The 16,759-nt window shown below is 63.8% G+C and overlaps 1 protein-coding gene across 4 annotated transcripts in view; it reads left to right on the forward strand.

Moving 5' to 3' along the window:
- KNDC1 (kinase non-catalytic C-lobe domain containing 1) overlaps positions 1 to 16,759 on the forward strand; it is a 55,639-nt gene that overhangs the window by 23,170 nt on the left and 15,710 nt on the right. For 3 of the 4 annotated variants that reach the window (XM_074383139.1, XM_074383142.1, XM_074383143.1), the window contains 14 exons: positions 296 to 410; positions 1,192 to 1,263; positions 1,347 to 1,408; positions 4,688 to 4,846; positions 6,974 to 7,051; positions 7,552 to 7,645; positions 8,161 to 8,323; positions 8,403 to 9,073; positions 9,240 to 9,384; positions 10,151 to 10,236; positions 11,177 to 11,568; positions 15,801 to 15,894; positions 15,970 to 16,061; positions 16,199 to 16,419. In XM_074383139.1, coding sequence (XP_074239240.1) covers positions 296 to 410; positions 1,192 to 1,263; positions 1,347 to 1,408; positions 4,688 to 4,846; positions 6,974 to 7,051; positions 7,552 to 7,645; positions 8,161 to 8,323; positions 8,403 to 9,073; positions 9,240 to 9,384; positions 10,151 to 10,236; positions 11,177 to 11,568; positions 15,801 to 15,894; positions 15,970 to 16,061; positions 16,199 to 16,419 — 2,444 coding nt within the window. The remainder of the gene's footprint in view (positions 1 to 295; positions 411 to 1,191; positions 1,264 to 1,346; positions 1,409 to 4,687; positions 4,847 to 6,973; positions 7,052 to 7,551; positions 7,646 to 8,160; positions 8,324 to 8,402; positions 9,074 to 9,239; positions 9,385 to 10,150; positions 10,237 to 11,176; positions 11,569 to 15,800; positions 15,895 to 15,969; positions 16,062 to 16,198; positions 16,420 to 16,759) is intronic. The other variant, XM_074383141.1, reaches the window with a different exon arrangement.

Genomic DNA, 16,759 nt, shown 5'->3' on the forward strand with positions numbered 1-16,759 from the left:
TTCCTCAGGAAGGGTGCCCGGCGAGGAACCGCTGTCTCCTGGAAGGTGCATGTTGAGCTTTTGGAGGAACGGCAGCCGTGCCGTCTCCGGTGGCTGCAACGTGGGACGTTCCCACCTGCAGGGCCCCAGTCTCCCCACGGCCCCCACATGCTGGACTTGACTTACGGACTCTCTGGCCCCTCTGTCAGCTGCGGGGGCACCTGCTCGGGCACTGAGTGGGCCTCCCCCTGGCCTGTCCCCCCGCAGGCCCCAGTGCGGGGCGTCCACGCTGACCTTGCCATTCTCCTGCCCACAGCGCGTGTCCCTGCAGGACCTCCTGTCGCAGCTGGGCCGGCCCTTCCGGGAGTACGAGCTGTGGGCCCTGTGCCTGGCCTGCCTCCGCGCCCTGCAGTCACACCCCCAACACCCAGGTGACGCGTCCCCCCGCCCCGTGCGTGACTGGACCCTGCCTGAGCCAGGGCACCCAGGGCAGCCAAGGATAGGGTGTCCGGTGAACCAGCAGGCAGCTCCCATCTGGAGCACCTTGAGGGTGCCTGCTGAGTTGCGGCACGGAGGGAGGCACGGGGACAGATGCCCACAAGGTGGGCCTGCTGCGAAGAGGAAGGGGCCCTCACTGCAGCCCCGCCCACGTACCCTCAGCTGAGGGACGTTGTCTCAGGGAGGAGCCGCTGGCCTTGGCGCAGGGCAGGAATCGTCAGCATTGCGCTGGTCCGTGCCCTGTCAAAGCCCGGCCCTGCCAAGCATCAGGGCACGTCCTGGGGTGCTGAGGGCCATGTCTAACAGGCTGGGGGAGGGGCCGTGGAGACACGGCCTGACTCCAGTGTCCACTGCTGTGGGCCGTGGCTGCCCCGTGGGCCCTGACTGAGGACGGGACCTGTGGTGGGGCTTCAGTGGACGGGCCGTAACCCCCACGCTGTCCTTGCCACTCAGCTCCCGTCAGCCGCAGTCGCGCTGGTGCAGCCGTGGTGACAGCCGGGCGGCGCTGCCCACGGGGAGGGCTGGGAGGAGCAGCTCCGAGGACCCCGGGAGGGCGTCGGGGGCGGGCAGTGTGCGTGCACCGGCAAGTGTGTGCCCGTACGACGGGAAGGCTGGGGAGCTACCCAGCCTGACCAAGGCTCCCCAGCTATTCCCCCCCAGCCCACCCCAAGTGCGGGCCAGGGCAGGCCCACCCTGACCCAAGCTCTGCCACAGCCTACCTGTGTCTGGACTCCGTGCTGGTCGCTGAGGACGGGACTGTGCTCTTCCAGCCGCCCCCTGCCAATGGTGAGCCTGCGGGGTCCCCTCAGGCCCAGGGTAGCACCGGCTCGCCAGGGTTGAGGAAACCTGAGCCGGGCCTTCTCCCTTAGGCACCTATGACTCGTTCTTCCTGGCTCCTGAGCTGGCAGAGGAGAGGCTGGTCACAGAAAAGGTACCTGGGCCCTCCCCACCCTTCCTCAGCCCTGCCCCCGGCCCTTGGGGGCGCCACATCCCCCATGTGTCCAGCAGCCCCCCGTCAGGACTTGGGGTCAGGGCAGGCCTTCCTGGACAGGCGGTCGTGGGCAGCATCTGCCAGCAGGGCCGTGGCTCTGGCCAGGGAGCTAGGACCGGGCCCCGTGCGGACGGCACTGGCCGTGGCCCTGGAGCTGCCCCTCCTGGCTCGTGAGAACCAAGGGCTGGACACCCAGGGGTGGGTATAAGGCACTTGTGAAACGTGAGCATTAAAGGTTAAATTATACAGATTTAAACACAATTAAATAAATTACATCCAAAATTAAGGTAGAGCGTCTACGCAGGGAAGATAAAAATGTGAACTTCCTCACTCCTCCCACCAAGAAGGAGCACTAAGTACCCTGTGCTAAACACCCTGTGCTAAGCACCCTGCACTAAGCACCATATATTAAACACCCTGCACTAAACACCCTGCACCAAACATCCTGAACTAAGCACCCTGCACTAAACACCCTAAACACCCTGCTCTAAGCACCCTGCACTAAGCACCCTACACTAAACATCCACTAAGCACACTGCACTAAATACCATGCACTAAACAAACACCCTGTACTAAGCACTCTGCACTAAGCACTGTGCACTCAACAAACACTCTGCACTAAGCACCCTGCATTAAACACCATGCACTAAACAAACACCCTGTACTATGCATCCTGTACTAAACACCATATACTAAACAAACATCCTGCACTAAGCACCCTGCACTAAACAAACACCCTGCACTAAACACCCTGCATTAAACAAACATCCTGCACTAAGCACCCTGCACTAAACATCCAACACTAAACACCCTGCACTAAGCACCCAGCACTGAACACTCTGCACTAAACACCCTGCACTAAGCACCCTGCACGCTGTGCAGAAAACAAGCACCAGGCCATCTGCAGAAGGAGGAGAAGGCAGCTGGTGAGGGGCCTCTGGACAAAGGGGCAGCACAGCCGTGGGTGCCCTGGGTTTTCTTTCTGTCTCGTACATTGAGACTTGGAGGTAAAGGAGCAACTGGAAAAATCCAGGGGGCACAGCTGTGCCTTTTCATCTCCTGGGGACGTTGTCTAGAGGAGCTCAGAGGGCTCCACCGTCGCCAGACCGTCCAGGGCTGTCCTGCCATCTCGGCTTGCGTGAAAGGAGGCTTTCCTGAACCCCAGCAACAGATCGCTCACCTTTACACCGAGGAGGCGGGAAGGTGTGGTCCAATGCAGGTGGCCTAGGCCGACCTCGGGGCGTCGTGCTGTGAGAGCTGAAGCTCTTGTGACATTGTCCCAAACAGAAACCGCACCCTCTGCACCGCAGCGGCCCCCTGTGGTCTGTGCACCTGCAGGATCCAGCGTGTGTTCCTCTTCAGGGAACGGAACGTCGCTAAATTGCTGTCGAAGTGCTGAGACAGAAGCACGGAGGCAGGAAACTGAAGAAGAAATGAGGCTTTTTTTGAGTAATTTTAACAAATTTAAGCCCCAACAGGCCAGGCGCAGTGGCTCACGCCTGCAATCCCAGCAATTTGGGAGGCCGAGGCGGGTGGATCACTTGAGCCCAGGAGCTCAAAAGCAGCCTGGGCAACATGGCAAAACCCCATCTCTACTGAAAATACAAAAATTATCCGGGTGCAGTGGCGCGCACCTGTAAGCCCAGCTACCTGAGAGGCTGAGGTGGTAGAATTGTTTCAACCGGGAGGTTGCAGTGAGCCAGGATCATGCCACTACGCTCCAACCTGGTTGACAGAGCAAGACTCTGTTTCAAATAAATAAATAAACACCCCAACAGTACGGGTGCGGTGGCTCAAGCCAGTAATCCCAGTACTTTGGGAGGCCCAGGTGCGTGGATCACCTGAGGTTAGGAGTTCAAAACCAGCCTGTCGAACGTGGTGAAACTCTTTTTCTACTAAAAATACAAAAATAGCCTGGTGTGGTGGTGCGCATGTGTAGTCCCAGCTACTTGGGAGGCTGAGACAGAAAAATCACTTGAACACGGGAGGCAGAGGTTGCAGTGAGCCAAGATGGCACCACTGCACTCCAGCCTGGGCAACAGAGTGAGACCCTGTCTCAAAAAAATAAGTAAATAAATAAAATGTCCCCAACAAAAGCCTGGGTCTGTAGCCAAAGGACCAGGCCGGAGCAGGGTATGTTAGTGCCCCCTGCTGTGAGCCAGCCAAACCCCCACAGGAGCACTGTGGCCCTGCCTAGCAAGGGCCAGAGCCTGGAGCCTGGACTCACCCTGGTGACACTACAGAGAAGTGCCCAGTGCCTGCCTGGCCCCAGGTGGCCTCAGAGAAGGTGAGCAGGAGCCAGCAGCCTTCCCTGCAGCCTGCCGTGCAAGGACATTTGGAAAACACTGCTCTCCCCAGCTCCGCACTCCAGGGCACCATGGTGGTGGCCGGAAGTCAGCCCCACGGGAGCGTTTACACCGGGGAAAGCGCAGACGCTACGAATGTCCTGCTCTGTGGATTGTCTGCACTTACCAAAGTGACGGTGAGCACAGTGATACCGTGACTGAACTTAACCATGCCCGTAGCTGCTACACTGTGAATAGCTCAAAACAGAGAACAGGGTCTTCTCATGTCAGCCGCAACCGTCTGATGCTGCAGAGACGTTGCTCGGAGGACGTCCCGAATCCCGGCATGGGTCTTCCGCCTGCTTTACTGAAATGAGCGAAAACATCACCAGCACTCGCCTTGGTCGCGCTCCTGTACTGCCGTGGGCTGTGGGTGAAAGTGGGTAAAAGTCAGCAAAAGCCTCCAGGGAGTCCACCGCTCCACAGAACTGACACAACGTGCGTTGAACTGTGAGCTGCACATCGTTCACGTCAGCAACACGCGTGTACACAGAGGCGAGCCGTGTGCGCGTTTGCTCAGCGCAGCGCCCGCCGGGGCCCCCAGGAGCGGGGTCCGGGAGGCGGGAATGGGCCGGCCCGTCCTCAGGCCCTCGGGCTGCTGCTGCCTGCGTGCGCAGAGCGGACGGCGGGAAGGCCCCGTCGAGGCTTCCACGCCTCGGGCGTTTAAAGCTCGGACAGAACTGCGGGGGGAGTTGGCCCTGCAGGTTCCGGGGCCACGATCCGGATGCCTATGGGCAGGTCCAGGGTGAGGCCCGGCCGACGCTGGGGAGGACTCCTGGGGAGAGACGCTCTACGGGGGCAGTGCCTGGGTGCCCCTCAGGGTGCCGCGGCGGGCAGGTCGGGCCTGTGGTCAGCACCACGCTTCTCTCCCCAGGCCGCTGTGTACTGCGTGGCCGCTGTCCTGTGGACCGCAGCCAAGTTCGGCGTCCCCCGAAACCAGAAGCTGGCGCTGCCACGCAGGCTCAAGACCCTCCTCCTGGACATGGCCAAGCGCAGTGCCCCAGAGCGGCCGTCCACGGTGGAGGCCATCAAGGTAACTACTCCATGGTCGCGGCCCCACCCAGGGTCCGAGGACTGAGGGCCGTGACCGCCCTCGCAGAGCTGGGGGTGAGCCTGCGGGTCCTCCTTTCCGAAGTCAGCCCAGCCATGCATCTGACCATGAAGCAATGGTCAGAGTGGGGGTTCACACCGTGGCCACGCCCGTGTGGGTGGACAGCACGGGGTCTCTGCTGCTCCCCTCCACAGGCGTTCCGCCTAAGATGCCTACTCTCTCCAGCTTGTCCAAGAGGCCAGGGAGGGCGCCGGGCGTGTCCTGTGGCCACCTGTGGACCCCTGCCCTTAGGCCCTGCTGGAGGTGGGCAGAGAGTGGCCTCCACCCTGATTCCCCACGCTGACCCCCACCTCTTCTGAGTATTCCACTGGCCTCGCCCCTGCCTTCCTGGTCTCCCCTGCTGGACTCAGGCTTCGGGGCTGGGACCTAACATCCATCCTGCTGGGACCTGCACCCGCACCCAGCAGGTGGACCAACGTGGGGGCAGGAGCCAAACCCTGATGTGTCAGTGCTCAGGAGGACCCCCTGGGGAGGAGCCCTGTGTGTGATCAGGAGGACCCCCTGGGGAGGAGCCCTGTGTGTGATGAGGAGGACCCCCTGGGGAGGAGCCCTGTGTGTGATCAGGAGGACCCCCTGGGGAGGAGCCCTGTGTGTGATCAGGAGGACCCCCTGGGGAGGAGCCCTGTGTGTCAGTGCTCAGGAGGACCCCCTGAGGAGGAGCCCTGTGTGTGATCAGGAGGACCCCCTGGGGAGGAGCCCTGTGTGTGATCAGGAGGACCCCCTGGGGAGGAGCCCTGTGTGTGATCAGGAGGACCCCCTGGGGAGGAGCCCTGTGTGTGATCAGGAGGACCTCCTGGGGAGGAGCCCTGTGTGTGATCAGGAGGACCCCCTGGGGAGGAGCCCTGTGTGTGATCAGGAGGACCTCCTGGGGAGGAGCCCTGTGTGTGATCAGGAGGACCCCCTGGGGAGGAGCCCTGTGTGTGATCAGGAGGACCCCCTGGGGAGGAGCCCTGTGTGTGATCAGGAGGACCCCCTGGGGAGGAGCCCTGTGTGTCAGTGCTCAGGAGGACCCCCTGAGGAGGAGCCCTGTGTGTGATCAGGAGGACCTCCTGGGGAGGAGCCCTGTGTGTGATCAGGAGGACCCCCTGGGGAGGATCCCTGTGTGTGATCAGGAGGACCCCCTGGGGAGGAGCCCTGTGTGTGATCAGGAGGACCTCCTGGGGAGGAGCCCTGTGTGTGATCAGGAGGACCCCCTGGGGAGGATCCCTGTGTGTGATCAGGAGGACCCCCTGGGGAGGAGCCCTGTGTGTGATCAGGAGGACCCCCTGGGGAGGAGCCCTGTGTGTCAGTGCTCAGGAGGACCCCCTGAGGAGGAGCCCTGTGTGTGATCAGGAGGACCTCCTGGGGAGGAGCCCTGTGTGTGATCAGGAGGACCCCCTGGGGAGGATCCCTGTGTGTGATCAGGAGGACCCCCTGGGGAGGAGCCCTGTGTGTGATCAGGAGGACCCCCTGGGGAGGAGCCCTGTGTGTGATCAGGAGGACCTCCTGGGGAGGAGCCGTGTCTGCGGCTGTGGGTGCCGGACCTGGGCCCACCTGTCACTGCCTTGACTGTTCGGTGACCTTGGGCCGGTTGCTCAGACCCTCTGGGGCTCTCAGGCCCCCTCCGCCATGGGAGGATGAGCTCTAGACACAGCTGAACGTCTGTGAAAGTGGATTTTACTCAGTAACTGCTGAGAGTCGAAGAAGCTGAGCTCCGTCCCACGTGCACAGGACTTGGGCTCATAAAGGAAGGATGGGAGGGGCTGGAGCATGGGCTCAGGTGAACATGACCCAGGGCTGGGGATGTCCTGGCAGCAAGGCCACCAGGTCTGTGGCCAACGCTGGGTGTGGGACTCTTCCCTCCCAGGGAGCCTGGGGGACAGTGGCCGACTGACCCTTTTCAGGAAGTGCTCAGACAGGCTTGTCCGAGGCCTGTATCAGGTGTCAGTGAGAGCAAACAGGAAACCCTCATGGCAGGCCTGAGCTTTTTCAGACCTGGACCCAGTGTCGTGGGGCAGGTGCCGCCACAGCTGAGGCCCGTCAGGACGCCTGGACCGTCTCCCCCTCCAGGTGTGCAGCAGCTACCTCCTGCAGCGAGGCATGGACAGCCGGAGCATCCTCGCCCACCTCAGAGCTTCCACCTGCCAGGTGGGCGGCGCCTCCTCCCACCCAGACACGCTCGCCCTCGCCTTGCCGCTGCCCGAAGTCCCACACGTGGGTCTCTGTTGACCACCAAGCTATGGGTGGGTGTGTCTCGGGGTGCAGGGGACACTCAGGTCCCATCTCCCAAGGGCCCCCCAGTGGCCCCAGGAACCAGCTCAGGATCCTTGGGGCAGGGTCCCCAGGATGGCAGCCGGCACCCACCCCTGGTGCAGAGAGCAGTAGGCTCTGAGTTTTAGGTGGTGCCAGCACCGACCACTCACAAAACCCACGGAAACCTGTTTGGATTGGGATGCAAAGGAGGCCCAAAGGCTTCCTCTACAGGCAGAACCGCTGTGGACCTCAGGCCACGTGGCTGCCACATGGGCTCCCCGAAGCAGGAAGCTCCCCGGGCACCGGCGGTGGAGTGGGGGGGAAGACCCCATGGGTGTGGCCAGCACTGGTGGAGCGCCGTGGTCACCTGGCCCAGAGCTATCGCCTGCTCCCAGGTGTCCCAGGAGGAAGAGACCATCAGCCTCCAGAACGCCTTCTCAGGGGTTGAACGGAGGCCCAGCGCAGCACCAGCCTCAGAGCCCGGCCCAGGTGGGGCCCCCACCAGCCCCTGCACCCCACCCCACAGCTGCCCCTGCCTTTGCCTGGACAGACACAGCCGGGCGCTTCCCGGAACTCCGGGCAGCAAGTCCAGGGCGCGGCCAGTGCAGCCCAGCCTGCCTGCCCCTGCCAGCCCTCATCTCTCCCAAAACTCCCGGTTCCTCAGGCCCAGGTTCTCACCGGCGTCTCCAGCAGCTGGCCCTCCCAAGCCCATATCTGGAGACCCCCCAGAGTCCACACACAGCCCACCCAGGGGCTTCACCCTCCCCAGCAAGCCCCTCCGAGCCTCCTGGTGGATCCCGTCTTTCTGGCCTGTCCCCACGTGCTGGCCCTTCCCTAAGCACTGGTCACACCCACCTTCCCGCTGGGGTCCAGCCCCAGCACAGAGGAAGCCCCCAGGGAGGTGCGGGAGGGGACAGCCCTGGGGATGCAGCACATGCTGGGGCCACTCCTCAGCACCCGGCCGGCCAGGCCCCACCTGCACGCTCAGCCCCCTGGGTCCCCAGGCTTCCTGCCGGTGAACAGCAACACCAGGCTTGTGGCTGTGCCAGGGCCCGTGCCCGGCCAACATCCCTGCTGTGAAGAAGCCGCCCAGCTGCCCGAGGCATTCACCTCCGAGGCCACGCACTTCAAGCCCATTATCCTCACGCAGGACCCCAGTGTGGCCAGGTGAGCCTCCGTCCCCACGCCCCGGAGCTGCTGGGGCCCTGGCGCAGGCAGCCCGTGCTGAGCTCGGCTCCTCCCGTAGGGACCAGCCTGTCTTGGCCCAGGAGGAATCCCAGGAGAGGAACGGCCAGAGGGAGAGGGAAGGTGAAGGGAAGCTCTGCCCGGAGATCCACACCGGGTCACCCAGTCGGAAGGCACCTGACTGGCCACAGGGAGCAGCCCCAGAGCCTCCTGGGGAGTCAGTGCAGCGTGGCTCAGCCCAGGGCTGCCCCTGCCCTCCACCCCAGGCCCCAGCAAACCAGCCAGACGGGGCCTCAGCCGAGGTTCCAAGCCCTCCAGTCCCTGCCCTGCCCACAAAGGCATCCGCGCTGCCTGAAGAGCGAGGGCCGGCTGGGCAGGTCCTTCCTGGAGTCACTTCCGGGGGCCTCAGGTCCAGTGCCCTAGGGCCCACCACGGCCCAGCACGGCCCTCGACACCCACCCAAGCCTCCCCGAAGCAAGGCCACCGAGCGCCAGGACCAGAAGCCAGAGGGCCCCAGGGCCACCCCTGCCGGGGAGCATGACAACCAGAGCCCGGACAGTGTCCCAGAGAGGCCACGGCCCGCGGACCGGAGGCCCTGTCTGCCCTGTGTGGACACCTCGCCACTGCCAGGGAGGACGGGCTGCCCGTCGCTGCAGGAGGCCACACGCCTCATCCAGGAGGAGTTTGCCTTCGATGGCTACCTGAACAACGGGCTGGAGGCACTGATCATGGGTACGTGGGGGCCGCAGACTCCCCAGAGGAGGCCCGGGCTGGGGAGAGCCCCGCGACCCACAGCCCCTCGAGCCCAGACCAGCCTTGTCCGTTTCGTCAGCCACAAGGGAGCCAGAAAAGTGGCCTTGCCTCCGTCTCACTGGCCTCCATCGTTTTTGAAAACCAGGGGAGTACATCTTCGCCTTGAAAGACCTCACCTTCGCCACTTTCTGTGGCGCCATTTCCGAGAAGTTCTGTGACCTGTACTGGGATGAGAAGCTGCTGCAGAGCCTCTTCCGGGTGGTGAACGGGCCGGCGTCACCCTCCGCGAGGTGGGTGCCCAGGGCAGCCCTGCCTCCCTCCCCTTCCCTGACACCCACCGTGCTCCAGCTCTCCCGCCCTGACGAGGGCCCAGCTTTCCCCTCCCAACCCTCAGTGTCCGTCCTGCCACTGCCTCAGAGAGGCCAGCCCCGGGGTAGATGGGTGGGCGTCCCGGCAGCCGCTCTCCGTGGTCCTGACGCCGACCACAGCTTTCTGTCGGGCCTGAGTTCCCTCCAGAGGAAGAAAAGGCTCGTGGGGAGCAGAGGGCAGGAGCTCTCTGGGAGGCTGTGGGGGCCTGGGCCATGGTGGCCACCAGGTGTCCTGCTCAGAGGGATCAGAGTGAGGTCCCGAAGGAGGAGAGGAGACCCCAAACAGGTGGCCCAAGACCCCACAGAGCCCAGCCCCGAGCCATGATGGGGGCCCCATGTTGCCTTGCTCATGGTTTGACATGGGGCCAGTGGCCCGGGCAGCTCCTGCACCTGTGTGTGGAGTAAAGGAGCAGCTATGCACAGGTGTGCCCACCTCAGCCCCGGCTCCCCACCCCGCAGCATGGAGAGGCTGCTCCAGAGCCCCGCAGGGGGACCCCAAGCAGCTAATGACCCCGGGATCCCGCTGGCTGCTATGCCCCTCAGTGACCCAGGAGGGACCAGCTCCTGATGCCTCTGGCGAGGGCTCTGTATGGCCATGTGGGCCAGGAGGGCTGGCCCCCTGGAGACTGAGGCCTCCTCCCGGTGGGCGGGGGCAGGGACGGTGCCTGACCTGCATTCTTGTTGTCAGTGCGGCCAAGGAGGCTGGGTCACAGCCGGACAGCAGCCCCAGGCCCTGCTCCCCGTCCAGCAAGAGGCCCTCCCTGCACCGCCTGGGTAAGTGCTGGCCGACCCACAGCAGGGCGGCTCCTCCATCCTCTCCACAAGTCATGGGGTGCCCCAGGGTCCCGGCAGCCTTGGAGGGCTCTGTCTTTGCCCTCGGGCACCCCAGCCAATGGTGGTCCTCTCCTGGGGACGGGCAGGAGCCCAGGGCCTTGGCGGGGGGGTCCTCTGTCACCAGCCATTGGGATAGGGAATGCTGGGAGCTGGGGGTGACCCCATCTCCAGGCAGAGGCGGAGCTGGGAGCCCCAGGCTTTGATAACAAGGCAGAAGTGGGCTTGCTGACGAAAGGACCCAGGGCTGGGCGCCTGGCTTGTTAGCCCTAGGCTTCCGGGGCACATGAATTCCAGGCTGGGGAAGCTCCAGTGTACGGCCAGCAGGCTGGGGGGTTAGGGACAAGCTGGTGGTCGTGGTCACCCTCAGGCTGTCCGTGGTCGTGGCCAAGCTTGGTGGTGGCCCAGTTTCCATTCCAACGAGTCAGAGACCAGGTGCCCAGGCCACGGTGTGAGGCCCATGCAGTCCTGGATGGCGGGGAAGCCCTGCACAGGAGAAGCTTCCAGCAGGAACAGAGCTGGGGCCACATTTTAACTTCCAGAAGCAAAGAGGAGAGGGTTGGTGCAGAGGACACAGTCTCGAAGGCGGGAACAGCAGGAACAGGGAGCGGCCCCACCCCGGGGGTAGAGACTGTTGGGGCCCCTCTGGGACCCACAAGTCTGGAAGGGCTCAGAGAGGGACTCCACCTGCGGAGAGGCCTACCCCGCCCCGTGTAGCAGTTCAGGGTCCCGCGTCTCCCCTGCGCCAGGAGGGGCAGCCATGCACGGGGTGTCGGGGGTGAAGGGCGTCCGCGTCCAGGCACCGCCCCGACCCGTGATCAGCCAGCGTGTGCTCCGCGCACACGAGCCACCATCCACGGAACCTACTTCTCTCTCTTTCAAGGAAAAGAGAAGCCGGCCGTGGCCAGGGCCAGCTGGGCCCCCTGCTCACCCACCTCGGTGTCTGGCGTGGACTCAGACAAACTCTCACGGGGAAACTTTGAAGTGGGATTTCGGCCTCAGAGGTCCATAAAAGCCGAGAGAGTGCAGCAGCCTGAGGCGGACAAGGACAGGCAGCCAGCGGGCGGAGCCCCAGACGGGGAGGCCGCGGCTCCGGCTAGATCCAAGGTGGGCAGCCCGGCCATGTCCCCCGGCCCCGCTGGACTCCAGAGCTGCAGCCCGGGCTGGTGCAGCGCCTTCTATGAGGCCGACTGCTTCGGGGCCGACGTCCACAGCTACGTGGAGGGCCTGGGTCGGCAGCACGCGGACGGGGCCCTGCCCGACGCCCACAGCCCGGTGAGTCCCAAGCCTCAGCCCTGCAGGATGGGCAGGGCGGGGCTTCCTTCCAGCAGAGCTCCCGGCCACAGCGGTGACAGGTGGCACCGTGTGCTCAGAGCCCCAGCAGGGTGATGCCTGTCTGGTGCCCCCACCCCGTGGCTGTGGAGACCGTTGGGGCCCCTCCGGGTTGAGCTGTCTGCACTGGTACCCCACGTTTGGGGATAGGGAACGGCTTTTCTCTGGTGGTTACCAGGGCGGTGGGTTCCCAGGAGGCCCCTCGGTGCTCGTGATCAGGCTGCGTCCGGCCACATCTCCCGTGGGGCAGGCGCAGCCCCCTGGGCCTTGCACAGCCTCGCTCTGCGGTAACGCCTGCCCCGAAAGCCCATGCTGGGCCTGGTCGCTGCAGCCTGGCCTGCCCTTTGTGGCCAGTGGTGCCGTCCTGGGTCAGGAGCAGCTGCAACTCCTCCCTGGTCAGCAGGGAGAGGAGGTCTTAGAACACACATCCCGGGGTGCAGGAGAGGCCCGCAGAGCTCTGGATGCAAGGGGGGCCAGTGACCCACAGCCCCGAACAGGCCCGCAGTCACACGAGGCCCGAGCGCCCAGGGCCGATGACAGGAGGGGCCCAGTTCCGGAACTCTCCCACCACCTCCTGCCTCGAGCCCCAGCCGCAGTGGGAAGCCTCCCCAGCTTCTGGGCTTCGAAACCATCCTGGGGCTCCTCCTTGCTCTCCGCCTGGCCCCCAGCTATAACTCAGTCCAGAAGGTGACCCGGCATCTCCCCGGGGTAGGGGAGGGGACTGAGGTTGAGCTCTGCGAAGCGTTCACGTCATTTCCACTTCCGGGCCACGTGAAGGGCCTGCATGGTGCTGCAGCCTCTGCATCTGGAGCAGCTCACACAGGCCTCCCGTGGGGCTGCGGAGGGACAGGGCGGCCTGCACAGCAGACACCAGACGACCCGGCCCCAAACACACAGCTTCCTGAGGGAAGACCCAGCCCCCAAACATGCAGCGTCCTGAGGGAGGACTCGGCCCCCAAATCCAGGGTGTCCTGAGGCGCACTCAGCCCCAAACGCCCAGCGTCCAGCAGAGAGGACTTGGCCCCCAAACGCACGGGTCTGAGGAGCACTGGGCCTCCCCAGTGCAGAGTCCAGCCTGTGGCCACAGCCTCACGTTTCTCTTGGAGGAACTGCTATGTCTGTTTCAAAACAGGAGGCTCAGAAACACACGAAGGGCAAAGAAACACCTGCAGACAGATTTTCACATCTGCAGCCCAACGAGCACACAGTGCAGGTGGGCCAGGGCCCTTCTCCGGGGCAGCCGGAGCCACCAGTGGGTGGGCGTTTCTCCGTTCAGCGGTGGCCCCCACCTGCGGTGGCCGCTGCAGCCGGCCTCGTGTGCAGGGCTCAGCACTGCCGGCTCCCTGGGGCTTTGGAGGCGGCGTCTGCATCTCCTGCTATTAAAACCAGCATGGGAAAAAAAAAGGGAAGGGAGGAAGGGAGGAGAGAAAGAAAGAGAGAGAGAGAAAAAAAGAAAAAGAAAAAAAGAAGGAAAGAAAGAAAGAAATGAGAGAGAGAGAGAAAGAAAAAGCAAGAGAGAAAGCATGGCTCCAAGAACGAATGAAAGAAAGAAAGAAAAGCAAGCATGGCTCCCAGAGTCAGGTGCAGGCGATGGCGTGGCTGGCGTGGCTGGCGTGGCTGGCGTGGTTCGTCCCCCGACCGTCTGCAGCAGTGAAGCGCAGCTCGTGTTTTCTTCCCCACCACCCCGTAGGTGGATTCTCAAGGAATCTGCCTGTGGTTCCCAGTGAGTCAGCGCCGCTGACATGGACGTGGAGTCCAGCTGTGAAAGGAGGCTGTGGAGGTGCCGGCTGAGAGGAGTCTGCCCGAGCCACGCTCCAGCCAGGCGGGCATCAGGCTGAGGACGCCCTCTCCCGGTTTCCTGATGCCGTGTAACACAGAGACCTTTCCCAGGAGATCTTGCCGACGTCGGTCTCTCGACAAGTGGAGGGGTGAGGGGGCCGGAGCCAGCACAGGTGACCTCTGGGTCCGGACAAGGGCCCTGTGGTGCAGCCACAGGGGATGTGGTCACCACCATCCTCAGAAGCAGAACACAGCTCCTTGGGGGCACCCGCGTTGGCCGAACTTGACCTGCCTAGCCCAGTCGGTCCTTCCTTGATGATGGAATATTCGAGATCCACGCTGCCCACAGGGCAGCCAGCAGCCACGTGTGGCTGCTGAGTTCTGGAAACATGGCCCACATGACTGAGGAGGACCTGACATTTTAATTTCACTGCACATTAGGCAGCCTCCGGCGGCTCGGTGTGGGAGGCAGGTTCTACCTGGCTGAGCGGGAGCAGGACCCGAGCACTGGGGTAATCTGGCTCAGCCACCAAGCTTCTGTAGAGGGGCCGGTCTTCACACAGCCAGCCGGGACCGCTGCCCACGCTGCCCTCGCCGGGAGCCTGGCCCTCCGTGGGGCCGCCACTGCCATCCCTGAACCTGTGCATGGGAGGAGACAGCAGGGGTCCCCCGCCTCCATGGAGCCACCAGATAGAGTGGATTCAAATCATTACACAGAAATATCACCTGCATTTTTTACTTTGCAAAACAGAATTCAAAAATAAGCACTATCAACAGAGCAGAGTCCCCGGCGGGCTGGCGTGGCGGGGTGGCTGGTGGACCTGAGCCAACGGCGCCTCACAGAAGGAAGCCTGCTGGACGGGCTCCCTCGTGGATGACCCCTCGGGGTGGTCGCTGCTGGCCGTGGGCACATGAACCCCTCCCAGGACGCCTGGGCCAGAGCCGCCATGCCTCTCACCTCTGCCCTCCACCAGGTGCCCCGCCTTGTGGCACCTCACGGTCCCCGCTGAAGACCTGCTGCCCCAGCCCAGCTCCCATGGACCCCCAAGTCTCCCCAGCAACCCCCCCACCCCGAATCACTCCCCTCCTCGGTGCTGGGCCAAGCCTCACAGGTGCAGGAGGAGGCTGTATCTGCCCCTGTGCCCCTGGAGGGAAAGGCCGTCTCTGGGGTTACTGCCCTGGCAGGCTCATCCTCAGGGCACCCCCGCTCCAGCCTCCACAACAGGTGCCCGTCCCACAGGACAGAGGGGGTCCCGGATGACCGGCTGCCCGGCCAGGTGTGGGAGGCATCCTGGGACAATGGAGCCTCTTCTCCCTGAATACAGTCCCATCCCGGGACATGCTCAGTCCCAGCCGGTATCTGTGCATGAAGCAGAGCCCAGCGGCCCTCCCTCCCGGCTCCTGCAGTCAGGACCTGCCAGTCTGGCCTCAGTCCCTTCCCTCACAGAGACAGCCTTAGGGATGAGGTCCCCGGCTCCGTCTTCCAGGCAGGAACTCAGACCCTGGGCAGGATCAGGACGGCACACCCGGGCATGCACTCACACTCCACGGGGCAGCCAAGGGCTGGGGCAAACCCTGTGGCCGCCACCCAGCAAACCACGATGGTCCAGCTGGCAGCTTCCCAGGAGGATGGTTTCCAGGGGTCTTGTCTGCGCAGGACGGTTGGACTCCATATGGTTGCGCTTCTTCAAGCCTAAGTTTAAAGGAAAGGCAAGGCCCGGTGCAGTGGCTCACACCTGCAATCCCAGCTCTTTGGGAGGCTAAGATGGGAGAATTTCTTGAGCAAAGGGAGGTGAAGGCTGCAGTGAGTTGTGATTGCACCTCTGCATTCCAGCCTGCGTGACAGGGCGAGATGTCAGCTCCAAAAAGAAAAAAAAAAAAAAAAGTCAACAAAAATAGAAAAGGAAAAGGCAGGCAGACGCCTGAAAACGCGGGATAAGCCTTTGGAGGCCATGCCCTGTCCTCCCCTCCCCCTCTCCCCACACTCTCTTCCCGCACCCCTGCCCCCCCACAACCTGTGCCGGGGGTCCCAGAGGTGACACAGCCCCACCTGCTTGGGCAGGAGAGCCTGGGGCTGACTTGGGTGGCGTCTGGTTCTACTGAGGTCCCAGGTGGTGGCCACATGGCAGTGCCCACTGTCCCCTGAGCACACCCCACAGGGCCTGAGCAGTGAGGGGTGGTGGGCACTGCCCTGTGAGCCGGGGGACAGCAGAGGCCCCCACACCACACTACCCAGGCCGGGGCCTGCCTCGCTGGCTGTGTGGGCCGGTCTCCATGGGACGCTGCCCTGCAGCTGATCTCCAAGGCCTGGGAGGCCCCAGCGGGGTGGGGCCTGGCCCTGGATGTGGCCGACGTGTGGGGCTGCCTGGGGCTTAGGCTCTGTGTTTCGTCACCAGGAGCTGGAGCAGCAGCTCATGATCGAGAAAAGAAACTATCGCAAGACCCTGAAGTTCTACCAGAAGCTCTTGCAGAAGGAAAAGAGGAGCAAAGGTGAGGCCTTGGGGGCGCAGGTCGGACACCCCGGCCACAGGAGCCCGGCCCCGGCCCACTCTGCCCTGCCCACAGGCTCCGACGTCAAGACCATGCTGTCCAAACTGAAAGGGCAGCTGGAAGAAATGAAATCCAGGGTGCAGTTCCTCGGCCTGGTCAAGAAGTACCTGCAGGCAAGTTCTCGGCGCCTCGGACGGCCTCCCACCGCGGGACGCTGTCGGTCTGTCGGTGCGGAGTCACCAGAGGGGCCCTGATTTGAGGAGGCCTGGGGGGAGGGGCGGGGTGAGCCAGCGCCACGTCCCACCGGCAGGTCCTGTACGCGGAGCGCTGGGGCCTGGAGCCCTGCGCCCTGCCAGTCATCGTGAACATCGCGGCCGCACCCTGCGACACGCTGGATTTCAGCCCCCTGGACGAGTCCTCCTCACTCATCTTCTACAACGTCAACAAGCACCCGGGCGGCCGGCAGAAAGCCCGCATCCTGCAGGCCGGCACGCCGCTGGGGCTCATGGCCTACCTCTACTCCAGGTGCGTTAGAGGAGAGCTCACTGGGAGAGGGGGACGCCGCCCTGGCCCCTCCGCCGGGCTAGGCGTGCACTTTCTAGCTGGGAAAGATGTTTACTCGGGGCCACCACGTGCTGGGGTCTGCTGGGGGCCACCGTGCACCGGGGGCCGCCGCAGCCCTGCAGAGACCCAGCCAGGGTGGCCGCCACTGCCTGCAGGCCTGGACACCGGGTCTCGGCGTGTGCCCGGCAGTCCCTGGAGGTGCGGGGGAACCCACTCTACATAATTAACTTGTGGAAACGGCTTCCAAAAATCCACACGCACAGCAGCTCGGCGATGTAGCCTGGACTCCGCCCAGCTCACC

The sequence above is a fragment of the Saimiri boliviensis genome, chromosome 12 (assembly GCF_048565385.1).
Source record: "Saimiri boliviensis isolate mSaiBol1 chromosome 12, mSaiBol1.pri, whole genome shotgun sequence".
Taxonomy (NCBI): Eukaryota; Metazoa; Chordata; class Mammalia; order Primates; family Cebidae; genus Saimiri; species Saimiri boliviensis.